At 34.0% G+C, this 24,499-nt stretch overlaps 1 protein-coding gene across 1 annotated transcript in view; it reads left to right on the top strand.

Moving 5' to 3' along the window:
- LOC136275918 (uncharacterized) overlaps positions 1 to 24,499 on the top strand; it is a 77,363-nt gene that overhangs the window by 28,526 nt on the left and 24,338 nt on the right. The window contains exons 4-7 of the mRNA XM_066086333.1: positions 455 to 617; positions 12,510 to 12,714; positions 13,169 to 13,225; positions 13,488 to 13,554. Of these exons, the coding sequence (XP_065942405.1) occupies positions 455 to 617; positions 12,510 to 12,714; positions 13,169 to 13,225; positions 13,488 to 13,554 (492 nt within the window). The remainder of the gene's footprint in view (positions 1 to 454; positions 618 to 12,509; positions 12,715 to 13,168; positions 13,226 to 13,487; positions 13,555 to 24,499) is intronic.

The following is a 24,499-nucleotide window of genomic DNA, read 5'->3' as shown; positions in this document are numbered from 1 at the left end:
CAATCTGAAATCCATACGTCTTGACTATACTTAAAAAAAACCGATATGACAACCCGAAAACCATATGTATCCTTTATATATTAATTATATGATTTGATTACCTGGAAACCACTGGCATGATTATCTAATACATTTGTCAATCAGTGCATCTGTTGTAATAAGCTGTAACATACATGTAATTTACATTTGTTTAACTGCTTTTATTACATGTACATAAAAACTGTGATTGTATTAATGATGTATTATAATTGTTGCAATGAATGTAAAAATTTGTGATGTTCAAAATAAATAACTTATTTTATCAATACCTCTCAGTGATCTTGGCATCATAAATTGCACTTGCTCGGTTGTCATTTTTCCATGATTTGCTGATGCATATCATGATATTTGTCACAGAGCATTTGCACTTTATAATGCCAAGATCACTGAGAGGTGTTAAATTTTTTTTTTTAAGGAAAGGGATTGTTTGCTGAAAAAGCCTATCGGAGAGGAGAGTTTATAGTGGAATATGCTGGCGACCTCATCAGTCGCAAAGAAGGACTCCGACGAGAAAAGTCTTACCCTGCCAGGAGAGGAAGTTGTATCTTTTTTTTTGTCTGGAACAGCAAAAAGTACTGGTAAGTTTTATAGTAAGATTTTCCTGTATATTATAGAAGTTTTATCTGTTAAAAAATTAAGAATTTTGATAGTAATCCATTGATAGATATTAAAGATAAAATATTTACAAAAAGTTCAATTATAAAAATAATACTAGACTCTTGTTGATATTCACCAAACTTGCATGGTTGATGCATCTAGACCTACTTATGGACTTGAAAGACTTGGATGCTTAATCTGGGCCATAAATTTCAGATGCTGGGGGAGATCATGGTTTTTTTGGAGCAGGTTAAAGTTTTTAAGCAGGTGCCCTTTATACCCATTTCCTAGTTACCGTATTTTTCGGGGCATACGCCGGTATTTTTTTCCACCGATGCGCGAGATTCGGCCTATCCCCCATATCGGCTTATCGTACTCCCAAAGTTAAAAAATCAGACAGTAAAATCCCAAATCCACTGCTTTTATTCATCATTTATTATGAAAGGTTGTTTTTTTTTTTCATCCATTTAAACTATTGTTTGATAGTTGTCTCGTTGATAATTTTCGTTAATATGTAACATAATAAATAATAAAATATACGCGATATTTTCATTATGATTCAATAAAATATACGCTATATTTTCTTTACAATCCAAAATCAAAAGAATGTCTTTTTTCCATATCCATGTTTCATTATATAAACTAATCCGAAATCGCTCGTGTATGAAACGAGGAAACTATTGTTGCATACTAAAAAAAGAAAACGAAACCGTGTAGAAAGTAATATTACGGAAGACTGTGATATAACGAATATTGCAATACCCGGTATTATGAATGTGTGCAGTTTTGTTTTAAAGTGAAAAAGTGAAATTAAGAATAGATATTTAAGAATGACATCAAAAGATTGGACACCGTAAATCATAATTCAAATCAACCGGCAATAAGTTGAAGCTGAAATCAGTGCATTCAGTACTATGAACAATAAACAATAATTACCGGTATGTAATGATCTAATCATAAATTGTTTAAAAATTGCTCTTGTACTTATAGTTGGAGCAGATAGTAATATCTATTTTATATAATTGAAATTCTTGATATCAAATAGTTAAGAAGACAGGTACATATAAATGTTTAATTGTACATGTTTATGATTTACCGTAGTCTTAAGGTAACTCTGTACCTATAAAATCATGGGTTCAAAGTTAAAACTTTAACTTTTATTTAACTTATTGGACTTGAATTTCATCAAAAAATAAATAAAATATATGTGTATCCATACTAATTAAGATGTAAGGTAATAAAAACCAAAGGCTGAAATTATCATTTGAAAATCACACTTTTTTTGGTTTAAAAATTAAATATAAGTGGATGGATACTTGTTTGTCCATTTAAATTTTATTGCTTACTATGCCAGAAAACTAAAATTAATAAAAAAAAAAAAAAGGAAAAAATTGTTTACATTAGAAAAATAATAGCACTTAGATATACCACTTAGAGAAAAGTAGAAAAGAGTTATTTCCCTTTGTCAATTTTGAATTATGTCGAATATAAGGATGAAAAACGCTTATTAAATATCTCCAAGTAAACAATGATTTGAGTTTTTGATGTGCACCTATGATAACATAGAAATTACAAATCTATTTGCAAGAATTGTAATGAATTCATGGTTTATGTAAAATGTATGACGTCACAGGAGGGTGGATTTACTTTAAAACGTTTTTTTCTCCAGCTATTGGTATTAAACAATGAACAAAATGAAAGTCCAATTAAATTATCGTTTATAAAACAAACAATCAATCAAATACAATTTTACATGTTTTTGTTTTAACCAATCAGCAAGGGGGATAAAAAAACAAAGGAATCAATCATTAGTCGTTTTACATCTCCGGTGTTTTGACAGTGGGGACAGTGGAGGAAATTTCAATCCGCAGAATCGTTAAAAAAGGGGGGCACACTGCCATCGGGGTATCACAGTCACCATGCCCCCAGTACAGTCAAGAAGATCTTACACCGCTGGATTCAAGCTGCAAGTTAAAGAGTATGCAGAAGAAAACGGAGGGAACCTGGCAGCCCAAAGAAAATTTGGCGTTCACAAGAAGAACATCCGATCCTGGAGGAAACAGAAAGATGCCCTACGACAGACAAAGAAGTCCCAGAAAGCCTTCCGCAGACACGCACCACACTGGCCAGATCTAGAAGACAAGCTTGAAACGTTCGTCATGGAGCAGAGAGCAGCCTGCCGAGCCCTGAACACCGTTCAACTACGACTGAAAGCGGTAGCGATGGCAGAAGAGATGAACATTACAAATTTCCAAGGCACAGTCTCCTGGTGTTTCCGGTTTATGAAGAGAAAGAATCTCGCCATCAGACAACGCACCACCCTGTCCCAGGCCCTTCCAGAGGATCACAAAGAAAAGATTGCCGCATTTCAAGCCTTTGTCGCAGAGCAGACTAAGAAGTTCAACTTAGGCAGCGACCACATCATCAACATGGACGAAGTTCCTTTAACATTTGACATCCCCATGAACAGAACAATCAACGCCCAAGGAGCCAGCAGCGTCACCATTCGTACAACTGGTCATGAGAAAGCCAGCTTTACCATTGTACTGGGTTGCACAGCCAGCGGTAAAAAACTACCCCCCATGGTCATCTTCAAGAGGAAGACGGCGATAAAAGAGAAGTTCCCACTCGGCATAGTTGTCCACCAGAACGAGAAAGGCAGGATGGACAATGACGTGATGGACTTGTGGCTGTCCAGATGTTTCGTGAAGCGTCCTGGTGGATTCTTCCGGCAGTCGAAGAGCCTCCTGGTGCTAGACTCGATGAGGGCGCACATCAGTGACGTCACAAAACATCGCATCCGTGCTACTGGCAGTGTCCCGGCAGTTATCCCTGGCGGTCTTACCAAGTTACTACAGCCCCTTGATATATCTGTCAACCGATGCTTCAAGGCGGAACTGCGAGTTATCTGGGAAAACTGGATGACGACGGGGGAAAAGCTTTACTGCAACAGGCAGGATGAGACGGGCATCTTACAGCACTGTCTGCCAGTGGGTACTACAAGCTTGGAACGCCGTCCCCGACACAGCCATCATCAACGGCTTCATCAAAGCTAATATCGTCGACGCCCCGCTACCTGACGAGGTTCCACCGCCAGCCCCTGCCAAGTCAGCTGATGACCTCCCCCTGGCGCTCGCAGCCCTCTTCCACAGCGACAGCGAAGAATCCGACTTCGAGGGATTTTCAGCCGATGAGGATTGAAGAACGTGTAAAGTGACTGTGAATTCTGTGAACTAGTGCTGTACAAGCAATTAGAACGTTGTGCTGTTGAACTTTTTTTTATAAAATGTTATGATGTGAACATGTAGTGCTTTTAGAATGTTTTTATGCTCGTTGATTCATCGTAATAAATTGCATCATCTTGATTTTTGTGATTCTTTCATGGCAGCGTTTGTAGGAATCAGTGGTCTTGGGTGTAGAATAAATCAAATACTTTATTCGATACAATTAATCTCCTGTTAGTTAAAATAACGGTATTCTGGTGTCGTGTGTATACAAAGGTGTGAAACCCGTGTCTTAGACACAGCCTGCGGGCACAATAAATGATAGCGTAGTGTATACCTCAGACCAACCGTTACACTTTGTTGCATTAACTGTGTTTGTTAGGAATACAACTTTCTTGCAAAACGACAAGTCACTTCTTAAGTAATTTAAAGAAAAAAACATAATTTAAATATTTTTCAGGGTATTTCCATTTCTCATTATTAACGATTACGGGAGATAACTCTATTTGAAAATGAAACCACGTGTTTGAGATAATGGACGCCATACCCAGTATTTTACGTATAGCTTTCAAAGTATAACTTGATCAAATGAAAATTAAATGTAGCTGTTATCAATGAAATACAAAATGTTTAGAAACATAGTATACATAGTATATTAAACAAGTTCATGGGGGTAGGTGTTGCAATAAAATTATATTATGTGAACTATACCGACAAATACGGAAGAGATCAATCATCCACAAAACACAGACGTGATTGAGCCAGATTGTTCTATTTTTTAAAATTGCTAAAAATATATTCGTTTAAGCTAATTAAATAATTATAATTACTCTTTTAACTTTCTATATTGATATTCCTGAGAGTGTTTATACCGGCAATTTTCTTAATCAGCGGTCATACTTTCACTATAGTAATCTTCGATTGAAATTCGGCCAATCCCCCAAATCGGCCAGTCTAAGGATTTTTTCTGAATTTTGTCTAAAAATGAGCAATTCGGCTTATGCCCCACATCGGCGTATGCCCCGAAAAATACGGTACTTCTGGTCCTAACTTCACCAAACTTGCATGGATGGTGTGTCTTATAATACTAATGCACCTGACAGGCTTGAATGCTGAATCTGAGCCATAGGTTTCCAATGCTAGAGGAGGTTAAGGTTTTTAGAGCTGGTTAAAGTTTTTGATGAGTGTTACGATACTGATGCACCTGACAGGCTTGAATGCTGAATCTGAGCCATAGGTTTTGGATGCTTGATGACGTTCAGTTTTTTTTTAGAACAGGTCACATGTTTAATAGATACTAGTGCTATTACAATCTTGCATAGTTGATTTAACTATAATATAGGGATGTCAAAGAATACTCGAGTACTCGACTATCGCTCAGTCATACCGATCATTGACTAAAATTTTCTTAAACGATGTCTCGTAAAAAAGTGAATAGAATTGAATTTTTTTTTTGTTTTTTTGTTACGAATGTAAAAAAACCCCCAAATCAAAGCAGTTTTCTTTTAAGGACATGTTTGATCCATAAGTTGAACTCTTTTCCATCGGTGCCCCTGGTGTATTTTTAAAGTGGCTACCAATTCATCTCTTTTGATTTACATGGGCAGACACGTATTTAAGAACAATTTGTGATTCCACTAATCAGTTATTTTTTGGATTAGATGTTATCATAATCAAAAATTTAATCATCAAGGATTTTGTCAAGGCGTTTGTTTTTATAATCATTAATCTTTGATTATTGATTAGACATGGACAATTATTAGATAAACATAAAACAGGTCATATTTGATTTGCCTTTTAAGATGATATGGAGGTCAATTATGTGTAAGCGTCACAAGAAAAAAATCAAAGTACTGAGAGTACTGAAAGATGGGGTCCTGAAAGTTTGAATTTGTAATTGTCCTTGATTTCCTTGAATATGCTTCCCAAATTATGAGTTTGAATTAGTTGTTTCAATCTATGTTAATTCGGCTTTTTTGCAATTGTCTGATTCTTTGCCTAAATTTTACTCGATCCTGGCCTTCATAATTGTAGAAAATTGACACAACGGTATTTTATGTAAAATAAGACCCCAACGAAAATTTTTAAAAATTACTACTAACCGAGAAAATCAAAACAACTATATCAAGGTAGATAATTTAAATCATTAGATTTATTCAATTTTGTGATCCAAGGGAAAATCCATAAGTCGGACGGTATCCGTTGTACAAGGTTTATGAAATCCCCGAAAACTCTCAAACTGCTGAATTAACAAAGTGAACATTTGTATACCGATGACAAACACAGGCACCTGACGCTAGAAATATTTCTTTTTACAATAAGATTCCAAGTACTCTGACAATAGAAAAGGTTTGTCACGGTCGCCATTTTGATTTTTTATACCGACTTATCTGACACGATTTTCTTGCAGTGATTCATGCAAAATTAATAGGTAAAAATAAATCCGTTCGCCACTTACTACTTTTTTGTGTAAACTCGTGCGTCACATACACGAATTACGATACAACCGTTCCTTTCATTAAAATCATACTCCTAAAATCAGAGACATAAATAACAGGGATTGGCATGAACTCCGCCATTAGGTGTAAATGTTAATTAAGGGACCAACCTTACTTTGAGAACTACAAGTGCAACAGCAATCTTGTATAAGTCATTAAATTTGAACCTGATAGACCATAAACCTATAAATATGTTTAAGCATGTTTTATTTATGAAACATTTACACAAACTTTTTATTTAGCTTTTAAATTACTTTTCTAAAAACTTAATATTGACTTTTCACAAAGTAATGGTAATGGTACTGCATTACTTAACTCATGTAATGGTAATGTAATGCATAACATTAAGAAAATTAAGTAATGGTAACAATAATTTAATGCCCTTATTCATGAAGTAATTGAAATGTAATGCTATACTTTACAATGTAATTCACACACAGCCTGATTCCAACTAAGCCGGAACACATGAACATAACATTTAACTTGGTTCTTCAATCGATAAGATTATATATATTATTTGATCTATTGGTCACCCAAAATGTTTAATCTATATAGATTTTGCTGACAATGCATTGTTCAAAATTAAATTCAGTTTAATTAACTAAAGAGCCAACGAACAAGAAGGCAAATGCAGACTTGTTTGTATTTTCTATGTACAAAATTCCTTTAGAGACCAACAGCAGTCATACCGCAAGTAGACTGCAAGCCAATGAAACACCTATTTGATATGTAAGACATCTGTGTATAATCCGTCCTGATTTTAACTTAATTGGCTTGCGCATGAAGATTGGTACTATTGAGGTGAAAGATTGTCTAAATAAAATTCATGACTTTTCAAAAATGGCACATTGCATTTGGGAACTTTACTTTTGATTCAACCTTCAACCTCTTCTATTGATTAATGAGCTCGGACACCAACTGAATCACCAACGGCGTTGTGCATTCAGTTACGTAACTTATTCCACATTTGAACCTGAGCAAGAATATTTTGATCAATAAATTAAGTGTTTTATTGTGCACTATGAATTACGATAACATAAATGACAATATACATGTGTGTATATATACAACAACTTTCATCAACTTCGATATCTCGAACCCTGGGATATCTCGAAATTTTTACTCAGTCCCGCCAAGTTCGAGATACCTAAGTTTAACTGTATAAATAAATCACAGAGTTAACTTCAGAAGTAAATATATGATAATCAAACTGTTTTAGCATATTATATATGATATTGTGTTAAAACAGTGTCCATGAATATCCAAGATCATTAACTAGGGTTTTCATATAATATGATAAAGGTGCACGATCTCATAAAGGTGATGCTTTGTAAAGGTGATGCCTCATCTTGGTGAGATTTGTAATCTGTGATAACCTATGTTTGTGTTATCCTGCTCATATTTATATTTATATTATACAAATATTGACTGGGGTAGATGGTAACATTGATTATATTAGCGCCCGAGGGACGAAATATTGCCTGACGCGAAGCTGTCAACATTTGTTTTGTTATATGAAGAAACAAACCAAAATTTAAGAAAGTAATTGAAAACAGATCGCCGTAATTTTCTCAGCTCAACAAAGAATTCACGAATTCAATTTTGTGCAAAGTTCATTTCCAAAATATTCTCAGCATCAAACGATCACTGGTGATATTCCGCCAACCGAAAGAATTAACACACAGAGGTTCTACTTTATTTTACTTCACAGTAATTCGCAAATCCTTATATCCTTTATGATAGCAAACCGTCGAATTGCGCGTCCGTTGTTTACTTGCCTTGACTGACTGTCTATTATGACGTCACCTTGTTTTGGAGTCGCGAAGAGTTATTCACGTCATGGTTTACAAAGCAACAAATCAGGAAATACAGGGAATGTTCTCTAGATATTATTCCTAGCCGGTCAATATCAAGAAAATATTGACCGGTCAATAGTTTTCGGTCGAACTAATATTACAATTATTGACTATTCATCTAAATTGAGTTATATAGTGAGAATACCGTATACTACTGAATATAACAATAATGTTTATTTGTGTATAATTGCTTAAAAATCATTTTAGGCTGGGAAAGAAACATAAAACAGCCATATTATTAGTCATTTACCAATTTCTCCGGAAGTGACTATAGCTTTCCTCTGTGTCTGTCTGTCCATCCATCCATTAGACTAAGTCTGTCTATCTATCTGTCTTGTCCGATCTGTCTGTCCCACTTCAGCTTTTCACACTTTTATTTAGCTCACCTGAGCTGAAAGCTCCAGTGAGCTTTTCTGATCACATTTTGTATGTCATCTGTAAATTTTTAACATTTTCAACATCTTCTCTAGAACAACTGGGCCAAATTAAAACGAACTTGGCACAAAGCATCCATAGGCAAAGGGGATTCAAAGTTGTGAAAATAAAGGCCCATGCTTTTTTTTCAAACCATTTTGGCCTGGAAAGCTGAAACTTATGTGGAAGCATCTTCAAGTAGTGTAGATTCAAAGTTATGAAATTATGCCCCCTGGGTTAGGGTGGGGCCACAATGGGGGTTGGATTTGTACATAAGAATATATATAGAAAAATCTTTAAAAATCTTCTTTTCTTCCAACTGGCCAAAAAGTTGAACTTGTGTAAAAGCATCCTCATGTAGAGAGTAGGTTCAAGCTTGTTCAATCATGGTCCCAAGGGTAGGGTGGGGTCACAACGTGGAAGGGGGAGCAAAAATTTACATAGGAATGTATAGACAGATATCTATAAAAATCTTTTTTCAAAAAAGCCATTTCCCTAGAAAAGCTGTAACTTTAGTGAAAGCAGCCTTAGATAATGTAGGTTCAAATTTGCTCAAATCAAAATCTTGAGGAGTGGGGTGGGGCCATATTGGTAATTCAATTTTACAACGAAAAATATTTAATAAGCTCACAAACTGAAATGTTATAATATATGATTTTACTTATATAGAGCATTTTGACATATTGCTGATTCTCTAAAATTGTTTAAACTTTGGCCCTTGGAAGGATTTTTGGCCTCACAAGGGGTTCAGAGTTTGATAAAGGTTTATATCCCATATACCATATACATACATACCGGTGAGTGGTAACTTCAGTCTGTCTGAAAAAGGGCAGAATTTAAACTTGTTAAATAATAGGTTTGGTTGGTAAGGAATTTTTTGCGACTTTAGGTAATTTCCAAGTCATCTTATTATCCCCTTGCGCAACTTGTTGCGAAGGGGATATAGCATTGCTGCTGTGTGTGTATGTGTATGATTGTGTTCAGCTTGGAAGCAAGTTTAAAAGAAAAGCCTTGCATTGATATTTATCAAACTTTGTACACTTATTTGGCATAGGACAAACCCTGTAAATAATTTCAAGTCAATTAATTGTCCAATGAGTACTTTCTAATATATCGTAAAAATAACACAATTTTAAACAGAAATTTTATGTACGACTTGACAATAACTACTTCTGCTTCATTTCTGTGAAACCTAAGGGAAAGTAAGCAGTTCAAATCAACAAATAACTTGATTCAGATCTAGTACAGGTAAAGAAAAAGTAGTTTTTGTTGTAATGGAGGGTTAGGAGAATGTTGTCTCCTCATTTACATTTCCATATATTCCTAAATAATGCATCCCCCACACAATAACTCATGTCGCGATGGGATGCTCTACTTAGGCCAAACAAAAAAATATGTTTGTTTACTGTTACATGCTGAAAAAAAATAGGGTCGGTAGGTAGGATTTTTTTTTATTTTTTTTTTTATTTTTTTTACACAACTTCAGAAACGTCACATGCATGAAATTATTGAGACAACTCGAATATATCCCTTATCCCTTTCTAAGTGACAAATTTTGACGAAAATTGGCATAAACATTGAAGAATCCAAAACAAATAATTAAACAAAGTAATATTGAAAGTTAATTAAATATTTTGTTTACAACGGTAGGTAAACAAGTCAGTGGTCGGGGTACCTGGCGCAGGCATAATCTCGGAGATTAAAAAACATGAACATCCCATTTCAAAGTGTCCGTAGAATTACAGTTAATGATAAAAGAAATCAAATTGAATATGTTCATTTTGCTATATTTTGCAACTAACGTTTGATTACGTTTTCACTAATTTTCGAGCTGAAATACAAATATGGTACAAATATATTTACCAAGCTATAGAAATATGACAACGACATTGCATTGAATTTTGACCTTAAGACGGCACAGCGAATATACATCAAACTGGTGGAAATCTCAGAAGAAGACCTTTAAGGCCACGCAATTTCTTAAACCAAAATTATACGATAACCAGGGATACAGAGCTTCAGTTCATCATATTATTTTCACTGATTGTTTAACTAGAATTAAGACAAATAGACTTAATATCAAGTACTGTTTACCACTAACTGTTGTCAACAGTTCTAAAATAAAAACAAGCAGGAGACATTCACAGTAATTTGATTTTAGGGTAAACAGAACTCAAAATAAAAATCAAGAATGAGAGAAAAAGTAAATGATGACATCTTGAAATCAAAACAAAAGATGAGAAATAAAAAATAATTCTTATTTCCGATCGTTTGTAAGGTGTTTAAACACAGGAGCAATGAGAAGCGTTAAAATGACGTTGCGAAAATTTTGCGGTTGCGCTGGGTCACTGGACGCAGGCACGTTGATCCACTTACCAATAATGATCTATTCATGCCATGGAAAAGAAACTTTTTACATTGATAAACTCTATTCTGATTTACATTTTGGTGAAATTTCAAGGGTTTATCTCTTTTCCTAAAAGAATAAGAGAAAATGTCTCAATAATTTCCGAACAACCCTCGAAAACTGATAATACAAAATTGTTTTGCCATTATGTCATGCATACTTTTGTTTGCCATATGCACCCCTGCGAATGTTATTGTCATTTAAATTTTGGACCATGTGGTTTTATTTAACCTGAGTGTTCAGTTTCGCAGTAAAAATCGTGCCTCGTATTTATAGTCTATTTTATAGAATCTAGGTACTTTTATCTTCATTAATTGGTGGATAAAATGTGTTCTAGAAATAAATAAGACAATACAAAAAAATATTTTATGTCTGCTGTTGCAACAATTAACATGCTTAGTAGAGATCTCCCCTGAGGATTAATTTTCGATTTGCGCCTGACCTAGTAATAGTATCAATAGTGCAACAGACTATATATTTTTTTGCAGAATGTTCCTTGAAAATGGCTCGATGTGCTAAGTTTTTCTACAAAACAGACACCCATTATTTTTTAAAAAACATGATATTGCACACCACAAGCATCAAACATGGCCATGATCGAGATGTGCAAAAATGGATTTAAAATGATTTTGGAAGATAATTTTAGGGAAATAAATGCAAGAAATTGATAAGATAACACCACGGATGTCTGGTGTTTAATATCGGTTGGAAAGCGAAATAAAGAAAATCTAGAAAACTCATTGCCATCCTGTCGCTTTGCTCGCTACGCTCACGAAGCTCACTGATAGGATTTTGGTTGTTTCTCATTTTTTTTTCAAGAAATTGATAAAATCGCCGACTCCTGTGGTCAAAACTATCTTGCCTCCATTTTGTTTGCCTCGTACTTCAAAATCGGGAACCTTTTCATTTCCCCCATGTTATCGATCGAACATCTGGATAAATGTCATATTATTCGGCAATACCAATATCAACTGCATTTGCTTAATGTGTGCGCATTCTTCAAACTGCAGAGAACATGTGGACGTAGATATTGACGCCATGTTTTTTTTTCACTTTCGATTTCGATTTCAAACGCTTGACAGATTAAGATGAATATAAAAGTTCAACGAACCCACGTGTGACTTCCGGATTTCTAACGATGGATAAAAACAATTAGGGTCGGCAATTAAATAGAGGGTCGGTCGGGAAACCGTAAACAAACATATTTTTTTGTTAGGCCTTAGCTAAATCAGCTAAATGGAAAATAAGTTGTTTTTATCTGCTAATGTTTGGAGTTATAGCTAGAACATGAATGTGACAAAACCTTTGTGATCCATAGAAATTGAATCATATCTTAACTTCCTCTGATTTAATATTTAGTTTGTAATTAGTGTGATGCCTGTATTACTGGATGCAAATCTTTGGGCAACACAAAATAGATATAATATAGCTACTTTAGTCATATTACTAATTACAATGTTTTATTAATTAACAGCTTGGATGCAACAGAATCATCCAGAAAAGGCAGATTTGCCAATGATGCAGCACCTGGTGATGTCCAATGCAATGCTTCAGTTAAGTGTTTACCCAGCAAAGGAAAACCATATCTGGCTCTGTTTGCCAATAGAAAAATAGGAATTGGGGAAGAAATAAGATATGACTATGGGGTTCCAGATCTTCCATGGAGAAAGCACTGCCAGGTACTTTGAACACAAGGGCTCAAATTTTCTTTGTAAATTTAACCTAACCAAGGTGGTATATTGAACACCTTCCCACACCTTGGGTCACTAAATGCTTCATATCATAATCAATAATAAAATCAAGTATAATTTCATTGAGAATGAATCCTCAAAACGTCCAAAATCGGCCCTTCTCTCCCCCCCCCCCCCCCCCCAATAATTACCAGGTAGTAAAGGAGTTGAATTGCATTATCCTTTTCTTTAAACACTGAAGTTTTTAAACATCAATTTCTTGTTTTAATAAAGTATTACATGCATATTAAAACTTATAACAGCTATAAAAATTTGGAAGAAGAAAATAGATGATATTAAAGCGATTGAAATTTTTTTAAAACTTTCACTTGATACATTTGCTCTTAAAATATTTGAATATAATTATATGTTCTTTCTTTTTATTTGGTTCCTTTTTTCTTAGGGTAAAAGATGTAAAATAGGAAAAAAAGAAACTGCTTGTGTCCAAAAAGATTTGCAAGTAAGTATACTTATATAATGTCTTTAATAAAGATTTTTTTCAAATATCACAACCATTATTTTATAATGTACTGAAGAAAATGTTGATTATTTAAGTTAACGCATTATTCAATGATAAATGTGTCAATGGTTTTGAAAACAGTGATTTTTAATAAAGCAGCCGCAAATTAAATTTTGCGAAATTTTCCAAGATTCCTTTAAATCTTATTTTGGTACTAATACACCTGCTAGTGTGTAATCTGTTGCATTACTAAATATTTTAGCTAAAAGAGTGCAGAGTACTTGTCAAGAAACTACCAGTGGATATTAGTAAAGTGGTGTTTCTGTCTGGTGAGTAAAGAATTAAAATAATTAATAAATTTTAGCTTTTTGCAAAGCAACAAGTGGGTGTTCATAAGTGTAATTGATCTGGTTGAAGATTTCAAAGCTTAGACATAAGTAAAATCATGAACAAATCTAAACATTTGTGATTGTCTTATGGCCACACCAATTTTCAGCTGACTCAAAAGAATACTTTAAACTTCTTAAAAATTAAAGTACCCGCAACATTATTTTTTACAATCATATCCTATCGTATCATGTATCAATCATATCATATCATGTGTGTACTGGTCTATCATGCGTTAATCCTATCCTAGCGTGCGTAAATCCGATCAGGTTTATCATTCAATTTTAGCAGTTTTTCTGTTTATCCTATCGTGTTAATCGTATAATTCCTTTTAATAACAAGTTAATTTATTTCAAAGTAACAAGTCGTTCGATGTGCCATATACGATAATCTGTAGAACAAAAATTGTAAAATTCTATTCAGCATTCTATCATGATACTCTGTAATTTATGTTATTCTGTTGATCAAAATTAAACAATATTACATGTAAATCATATCTGTAAGCAGTGAAAATTAAAAATTAATGTTAACTATTAAAGTTCCTCTGAACAAGGTAACATATTACCTTACCTGTATATCAAATGTATTAATTTGTACGCAGAGTGTAAACATTAATTTGTATGTACAAGGTTTGTTAGAAAAGTTCGGGGACAAAGTGATTGACGGCAATATTGCTGTGTATTTTGTAGGATGACGTATGATTTATTAAATGACTACCAATTGAAAATAAGTACGCAAAAATTCATATGATTTTGAAGTTGTTTTCAAAAGATACAGCGATTTTCATTTTGCATGAATTGGATTTATGGAGCACCATTTAATATTTTCACAACGTCAGATGACGTCAAACTACTGAAAGGCAATTGAGACCTGTCACTCTTTTTCAAAGTAGACACCTTTTAGTTCACACACTTTTCATGCCACTAACCAATTTCTAAAGTGCATGTTCACACCATTATTTGTCAAATTTTTGTATAATGTCTTTTGTGTCATATCGTAGATCATTTAGGTCCAAAAATCTCTGTCCACGCAGTTTCGACTACAGATAAAGAAATAAAGCGAAATCCATAGGTGCAAGATCAGGCCCCGAGGTTATAAAACTTTTTCCGTACTCATACTCCAACTCGTACCCGTACTCCGAGTATGTGCTCCACTGAGTACGACTCAAAAAACCGAGGATATAAAAGTTTTGCAGTACGTTCTCCGCTGAGTACTATTTGGAGTATGCTCCAAAAGCCGATCGATGAAATTTTACGTCTCCGGAGAAAGACAGAGAATGGTAATTCATGTAAATAGTCCTGGCATGTAGGCAAACTGTACATGTATTCAGGTTAATTATTTATCAACAAAATGTAACACATTATTTACATGTACATATTACCTTCTTCATCTGCAAGCATAGAGATGTGTCTGCATCTATAACTTATGAATTTTTGAGCAACAAAGACGATAAATCCAGTGTAATTGGTAAAGTTATCAACAAATTGTGTTTATGTCAAATCACATGAGACTCAGATAGTGATTCATGAATGTGATGATTAAGTATAATTATGTTGTAAGGAACGATATGAATATAAAAGAAAGAAGTAAGAATTTACACGGATATGAAGAGAGTATTTCAACATAGAATTTAGTTCGATATATCTTAACGAGGCCGAGTACAGAATGAGTACGCACACTTTCAGGCAGTGTTTCATTTGTATTGTGACGTCATCTTTTTGCGTTGTTGAAAATAGCTCGTTTGATGCGTAAAATTGATTTTATATTGTGAAATAAACATAAATGTCTCGAAGTTTAAGCTATATTTGGGCTCGGGTCGAAAACATGAAGAGGGTTCAGCAAGCCTAGCCCTCTCATGTTTTCTTAACCTGCCTAAATATAGCCTAATTCATATATTTTAAGACAGAAACCATGTATTTTATATTAATGACCCTTAATATGTGATGTTATATATTTATTTATTACTTAAATATTTCTGAATGTTTTAATAATACTATAAAGATCACCATTTCCGTTTTTGTCAAATAAAAAATAGCCATTATCTGACAAACTGGGAAATTAGGTATACAAAAAAAACAACTTTGATAAGATCCCTGGAACAAACCAGGTGGTAAAAGGTTTTTTTTATTTGACCATTGGATGCCTTTTAGCAATAGCTTTAATATGTAGAACAGGAAAAGAAATCCCTAGGGCAGAAGTTTAAAAAAATGTAAAAAATGTGCAAAATTGATACATTTCAAGCAAAATCCCATAGGGTCCTATGTTAAAAATTAACAAACTTTGAGAAGACCCCTTAAACAAACGGTGTGGTAAATGTCTTATTTTTTTTTCTTAAAATAATAATTATATCAGTAGAAATTCATGTAAAAAATTCATTCAAAAATCTAGGGCAGAAAAAATTAGACCCGGCATCGTTAAGTTTTCCTGGCTTTTTAACGATTTTGATATTTTACATGCCAGGAAAAGGTCAGAAACGACGCCAATACAAAACTGGAAAGTCAAGTGGATATCTCTTAAGATATTTAGTGAGCAGTTCCTGAATTAGGAAAAACAGGGAAGAGTTTAATTAAAAAATACAAACATATACTTGGGAAAATCACAAAAATACTGATAAGATCCGTTTATTTTCACACTCAGAAAGTATACACTAAGGAAATTATATGGGTATTCCAATTTAATTGCAACATACTATATTTGCCTTAATTCTTGTGAGAAAAAAACCATCTAATATCTTGAAGGGGTGAGGTGGGGGTTGGGTTTGGAATTGCATCAATGAACACATGCCAAAAGCCAAGGACACACATAAAGTTTCTCATTTCAATATTTTTGGAAATGTGCACAAGAGTTTAAGAAAATTCACTAATTGAAATATTTTTGAAATTTCCAATATGAGGACCACGTTAAACCGAAACAATGTGTTCAAGGAAACTGTGTACTAAAGTTGCTGTAACCCTTTTTGTGGGGTTTTATTGATGGTTCAAGTTTTTCTCACTTAGTCAAGGCTTGAAAATGTGTGTTTAGAATTTATACATGCATGAACTGTGTCATTTTTAATCTTCAAAGTAACGTCATTTGAAATTTTTGAGCAAGCATTTTCCGATTTATCAATACATGTGTTAATTTTGATGCATTGACATAAATATTTGGTTAGTTTATCTAAATAGTTACTTGCTAATGAAATAAAACAATTTAAGAGATGAATATTCCCACAGCTAAGCTATATATTAGAGAAAAATCTCTCACATGAAGCGGATTATAAAAAAGCGTAAATTGCTTCAACCCAGGTTATACGAGTATTACTTGGGTAGATATTGAGTTCATTCCTTATAATTTAATTTTCTGTAATTTGCTGTACAAATTGAGTTTTACTTTTAAAAATGATATTAATCTGTTCAAAATTCAAACGTAACGTCAAGCGGATTAGTACGTTTTTGACGTTGGTGCATTGTGACGTGCCTTTTGACGTGCAAACCAGGTTATACAAATTTAACTAAATTTTTCTATCCAATCAAATGCCGCGTTACAACCAGAATTAAATTATAACCAATTACCTAAAGGTGGGTATATGGGTGACTGGTCATATTTGAACACAAGGACAGCGTAACCAAAATGTTTTTTTTCTGGGGTTTTTTAGTTACACCATTGAACACGCGCATTTTCTTCATATTGCACCATTGAAATCAGTGTAATGTAGAGAAATTCCCCAAGTTAAAAAAACAAAGAAGATAATTAAGACTCGCAAGTTGTACATTTTCTTTGCCAGAAGGAGTATGATTTAACTTTATTTGGAAATTTTTTTTAGGGGGGGGGGGCGCCGGGTGCGACCTCCTTTACTCCGCCACTGATTTACCACTTATTCTATAAAATGTTTCCCTTTCCAAGTTTTGTGGCATGCAACATAAATGATAATTGATTAATAAGTAAGTAATAGAAAGTGTTAGACTTTTATGCATCCCCCATCCTTTGTAATGTTTAGAACTAACCTACATCTTCACTATAATCAAAAAGGGACCCAGCAAGTACATCTGATTGAAATTGATTAATAACGATACATGTACATTGATTTCTTTGTTAGCTCACCTGAGCTGAAAGCTGAAAGCTCAAGTGAGCTATTCTGATCACATTTTGTCTGTCGTCCGTCTGTCCGTAAACTTTTTACATTTTCAACATCTTCTCAAGAACTACTGGGCCAATTTCAACCAAACTTGGCACAAATTATCCTTAGGCAAAGGGGATTCAAAGTTGTGAAAATTAAGGGTCAAACTCGTTTTCAAGGGGAGATAATTAGAAATTAATGAAAAATTTCGAGAAATTTTCAAAAATCTTCTTCTCAAGAACCAGTAAGCCAGGAAAGCTGAAACTTGTGTGGAAACATCCTCAGGTAGTGTAGATTCAAAGTTGTGAAAATCATGACCCCCGGGGGTAGGGTGGGGCCACAATGGGGTGGTCGAAGTTTTACATAGGAATATATAGAGTAAATCTTTAACAATCTTCTTCTCAGAAACTAATCAGCCAGGAAAGCTGAAACTTGTGTGGAAGCATCCTCAGGTAGTGTAGATTCAAAGTTGTGAAAATCATGACCCCCGGGGGTAGGGTGGGGCCACAATGGGGGTTCGTTTTCTTGCATTGTTTTATCGATATATGAACATTTTTTTCTGTTGTTTTATTTCCGCATCAACCCTGGATGACTTATTATACTGTTGTTTGAGTTTAATCCGTATTTTATCGAATAAAAATGCCGAATTTGGACAATTGTTTGCTTCATGAATTTTGTCAAATGTGTAACACATTTTACATATAAATGCACACCATATGTAGCAAAATGACAATTAATCAAAGCATCATTGTTATAAGAAACATATTTTGTTAATATTGTCATTCTTTCGATTGATTTCTCAGTGACATTATTAACTGATTAATAATATTGATAATACATAATGATATTTCGTAAAAGGTAATTCGGGGTCTATTTCTCGTATAAGGCATAAAATTACAAATGATGTCGCCCGATTGACATTGGACCAATAACAATCAAAATAGTATGCATTCTTTAACAAACAAACACGGGATTATAAACGGATCAAGGCGAAAGTCCAAGATGGCTGCATGATTAAGTCTGTCTCGTATTCTTTTAAAAATACGATAATGGAATTTAATTTTACATTTATTTACATCCTTTGTCAAAATGTTCCAGTTTATTTAGATTTCATAATGATTCCAATTTAAGCTATACGGAGTTATAAAGCGTTTAATTGCTGACCATAGCGCTCGAAAGAAAGTTGCACTTTATTAAATAAGAAATTATAAATCTGAAATAATTACTTATTCACATAAAAAAGGTCTCAATTGCTGAATTGTAAATTTGGTCATTATTTAAGTGATTAGATAAGTAACAAAAAATGCATTTACTTCGAACATTAGTTTTACTATTTAATAGTATCATGCATGATTCTTTAATCACTGATTGACGGACATGTTTTAGCTGACGAATGCTTGATTTTACACAGTCTAATTTATTTTTCTGTTTTATCTTTTAACAATTGAGTAGTTAATTATACACAAATCAATTTACCAGTCTAGAGGTGTGAAACCATCTCTTTGTTCACCAGACTCTTGTACCTTGTGTATACAAACCCAGATACACGTGTGTCTGGAGCAGTGGCTTCGTTAGTTTACCTGTTTACCTGTGTCATTATCTCGGATCATTCATGCGTGAAAGGATATTATGTAATCAAAAAATGAATAATGAACATAAATTTGCCCATGTAAGCGTTTTAAGATATCGTATTCATCGGTAAAAAGGCAACGAGAATAACAAATTTTAAAATCCTTTAAAAAGAAATCTGATTGTAATAAAATAATAACGGATACAAATTTCTAGATCTACAATACTTAAAATAACAAGATACGTCAAAACATCAGACCTATATCAATCATTTTGGCTGAAAAATCAAATTTAATTTGTATAGCTTTGTAAGGAAATTTCCCTCGTGTTGACCTCGTGACGTCACTTCCGCTGAAGCCTCGTTATCGCCTAATTCTGTTTTCTCTTGATTAGATTTCCCAAAGCAGGTAAAAATAGCCACTTTGAAGAGGCGTAACTCCTTTATTTTTGCACCGATTTCGATGCGGTTTTTTGCATTAAATTTTGGTAAATAAACTCTTTAACATATGTTTCACATCGGCTGGGCTGCAGGTACCTTTTAAATTCACCTCCATTATATCTAGATATGTCATTAATAAAATGGTAAAAACTTTCCATTTTAATTCATATACATGTATATATGATTAAATCATAGAATGTAATACAGCAACGTTGCAATATTAACAATATTATATGTTTGCACTGCATTTTATTTAGATTAAATGTCTTGAGTACGACTTTGAGAAAGCTTCAAAGCTTACTCAGAAAATCGCCGTTTTGTACTCAGCTGGAGTACGATTATGTGTATGAAAAAGTTTTATAACCTCGATACCTTGAGTACGAGTATGATTTGGAGCAAGGAGTACGATTTGTAGTACGAGATCGTACTCAAGAAAGTTTTATAACCTCGGGGCCTGGGCTTTAGGGGGGAGGGGTGCTTAAATTAAGAGCTCAAGATATCAGTATTTCCATTTTCAAACCTTCAATTCCATTTGTGGTTCCAATTGTAAAGCTTTGACCTATAGAAATAGAACCTTTTGGAGATTTTTCTGCATGCACAAAAAATTTAATGACGGCCTGGTGCTCCAAAGTGTCCATTTACGTTAACGTTTTTGACTCATTTTTCTAAAGTTGGTTGTCCATATTTGGCTATAAAACTGCCAAAAAAATTTCAATTAAATTGAAACTTTCACAAAATGACCTTCATTACTTATTGTGATCTCATATGAAAATTGTTTATTTTTATGCACTTAAACTGTACATTTTCTTAATAAGGAAAAATGCGTATAAAACAATTAAAAACTGACATGCTCCGTGAATCCTATCATATCAAAATAATTAATCTGTATATTTTTAAGGGTGCATTTAGAATAAATAAATCTTTACATAATTCTCAGAAAATTTGTCAAGATTAAATATGAAAAGTTTCAGTGGTATCATGCGAATAGTCTGCTGACAATTGAACTTGTCTGCGAACTTTTCTAAGAACCCTTGTACAGTAAAACTTGTTAAATCCGGATGTTGTGCAAACCGGCAAAATTGTTCAGTCCCTTGATATTTATGCACCCCTTCGAGGAAGGGAGGGCATATTGCTTTGCTGCTGTCTGTTGGTCGATCTGACGGTCTGTCTGTCGGTCGGTCCACCAATAAGTTTCCGTTCATTTTCTTTGCAGAGGATAAACATATCGAAATGAAATTTGGTATACATGTTAATCATGATAATATCTAGGTCAAGTTTGATATAGGGTACGATCAAGCAATTTTCGACAGAGTTATGCCCCTTGGACGTAGAAAAATTCTAGTTTTTTGCAGTTTCCGCTCATTTTCTTCGCAGAGGATGAACATATTGAAATGAAATTTGGTATACAGGTTTATCATGATAATATCTAGGTCAAGTTTGATTTTGGGTATGATAGAGCAATTTTCGACAGAGTTATGGCCATTGGACTTAGAAAAATTCCAGTTTTTAGCTCACCTGAGCCAAAGGCTCAAGTGAGCTTTTCTGATCACAATTTGTCCGTTGTCTGTCGTAGTCGTTGTTGTCGTCGTCGTTGTTAACTTTTCACATTTTCATCTTCTTCTCAAGAACCACTGGGCAGATTTCAACCAAATTTGGCACAAAGCACCACTAGGTGAAGGGGATTTAAATGAAGGGCCACGCCCTCTTTAAAGGGGAGATAATTGAGAATTATTGAAAATGTGTTGGTATTTTTCAAAAATCTTCTTCTCAAAAACTATTTGGCCTGAAAAGCTAAAACTTGTGTGGAAGCATCCTCAGGTAGTGTAGATTCAAGTTTGTTCAAATCATGGTCCCCGGAGGTAGGGAGGGGCCACAAGAGGGGGATCAAGTTTTACATAGGAATATATAGAGAAAATCTTTAAAAATCTTGTTCTCAAAAACTATCAGGCCAGAAAAGCTCAAATTAAAATGGGAGCATCCTCAGGTAGTGTAGATTCAAGTTTGTTCAAATCATAGTCCCGGGGGGTAGGGTGGGGCCACAATGGGGGATCAAGTTTTACATAGGAATATATAGAGACAATCTTTAAAAATCTTCTTCTCAAAAACTATTAGGCCAGAAAAGCTCAAATTAAAATGGAAGCATCCTCAGGTAGTGTAGATTCAAGTTTGTTCAAATCATGGTCTCCAGGGGTAGGGTGGGGCCACAATGGGGGATTAAGTTTTACATAGGAATATATAGAGACAATCTTTAAAAATCTTCTTCTCAAAAACTATTAGGCCAGGAAAGCTCAAATTAAAATGGAAGCAATCTCAGATAGTGTAGATTCAAGTTTGTTCAAATCATGGCTCCGGGGGTAGGGTGGGGCCGCAAGAGGGGGATCAAGTTTTACATAGGAATTTATAGAGAAAAATCTTCTTTTTAAAGACTATTTGGCCAGAAAAAGCTTAAACTTGTGTAGAGGCATCCTCGGGTAGTGTAGATTCAAGTTTGCAAAATCACAGTCCCTAGAGATAGGCCATGATGGCTGTTTGAATTTTTACATAGTAATATATAGTAATATATAGAGAAAATCTTTAAAAATATTCTGGGAAAGTTTTCGGTCCAAAACTCAGTACTTAGTGTGAAAGCACAGGTTATGCAGATTTAAGTTTGATGAAATCATGATTTCAATTTTATTTTAGCAAGATCTATTGTACTTAGTTGTCAAGATATTTTGAAACTGTAGTGCTAATTTGATCAGAATTAAGGCAATTGTTGCTCAGGTGAGAGATGTGGCCCCTGGGCCTCTTGTTTTAAGTTTACGTTCATTTTCTTTGTGGATGTTTCCAAGGGGGGGATAAGTGTTTCACAAGCATCTCTTGTTTCCTATAATTTTACATTAAAAAAATTTTGTGCAGTTTGGATCGTGTCTACTCTGTTATCGATCAATTTCCCTGTTGTTGCTATTGACTTAAACCACTATGAATATAAATCCAAATTAGCATTGATAAATAAAGGCACATTTTTTCAGCCAAAATTAGATAAAAAGTGGGAGTTATTAGTCCCCTACTGGTTTTCACAGGAGGGGACTATAGCTTTCCTCTGCATCCGTGAGTCCGTCTGTCCGTCCGTCTGTCTGTCCCACTTCAGTTTTCCACACTTTTTTTCTTTTTACGTTTGAGGAATAATATGAAATTTGCTGAACAGCTTCAAAATGTCAAACTACAGATCAAGTTTACACGTTTGTAGCGTCTGGTTGACATATTTTCAAGAAAATTAGTTTTTTATATTCCAATTTTTTAATGTTCGGGTTCGATATTCTGCATAACAGTGCATTGTTTTCACAATTTCCACAAACCGGTAGGGGACGTGTATTGCTTATGCAATACTCTCAGAATGCTTGTTTATTATACTTCACCCCATTTTGTCAGGACGTGATTCTGGATACCGTGGGAGTAAGACTGCAATATCATTTGTAATGCGTGTTCATTACACTTACAATTACAGTTACATTTTATTCTGTCAAAATGCTCCATTTTTATTACATTCCCTTTATTTGAATGTTATCCATTGTTCTCTGCATCAAAACAGTTCTCGCCATAACGTTATCGGCCACCTGTTGACTCGTTGTGTGGTCAATGTTTGTTTAACAATTTCCGTTGAATCATACACTTGTCTCGTGTCGGACTTCTTAGGTTAATCTGATGTTTGAAAATTTATCAATTACAACGATTTGATTGGAAAAGTAATTCTATTGTATGTATTCCGTTTTGCAAAAATTGTTTTCCAAATAAAAATTGAAAATGAAAAACTAAAATCATGATCAAGGAGGTGTAATATATTTCAGGAGAACCAGGAAAATATTGCAAAAGTAAACAGGTTATGACCTGCTGCATTCATACTAAAATTAATTTGCATTGATGTCCTCCAAACCGGATGTTGCCTAATCTGGCCAAATTTGTCAGAACCACACTCTGCTGGATTATACAAGTTTGACTGTAATACATACTGTATATCTTGATTCGTGTTCTTTCTCAAATTCTGACATCATCAGGTTTATCATAAATATCGTTTAAAACGATTTTACATTTATCATGCATGTCCTTTATCATTTCCTATCGTGTATCAATCATATTGTATCGTGCGTAAATACTTCATAAATACTGTTCTATCATGCGTAAATCCTATCATATCGTGCATGAATCCTATCCTATCGTTTATTTTGTAAGAAAAATTCTGACATCATCAGGTTTATCATAAATATCGTTTAAAACGATTTTACATTTATCATGCATGTCCTTTATCATTTCCTATCGTGTATCAATCATATTGTATCGTGCGTAAATACTTCATAAATACTGTTCTATCATGCGTAAATCCTATCATATCGTGCATGAATCCTATCCTATCGTTTATTTTGTAAGAAATAATCCTATCATATCGTGCATGAATCCTATCCTATCGTTTATTTTGTAAGAAATAACGTTACAGATACTGTACATGGCCATTCCTTTTTAAGAAGGTAGATTTTTTTTTGGGGGGGGGTGGGGGGAATGGCGCTAGGTGTTACATAAAACCAGGAATACCAAAACTCTTTATTTCTTTTTATTAAGCATTCATTAAAGCTTAATCAACTACATTGACTTTCATGCAAGAAATGTTTCATGTAAACTGTTTAGCATTTTATGTAAACCAATTAGTGTTTCATATGAACCTTGAAGCGTTTTGTATAAATCATTAGTTGATTCAGGCAAAGCCTGCGGCATTAAATGTAGTCTAAGCGTGCATAGTGTGGAGTAGAGT

This window comes from Magallana gigas, chromosome 5, assembly GCF_963853765.1.
Source record: "Magallana gigas chromosome 5, xbMagGiga1.1, whole genome shotgun sequence".
Classification (NCBI taxonomy): domain Eukaryota; kingdom Metazoa; phylum Mollusca; class Bivalvia; order Ostreida; family Ostreidae; genus Magallana; species Magallana gigas.
Note: the sequence above shows the minus strand (reverse complement) of the source record. Positions and strands in the feature narration are given on the sequence as shown.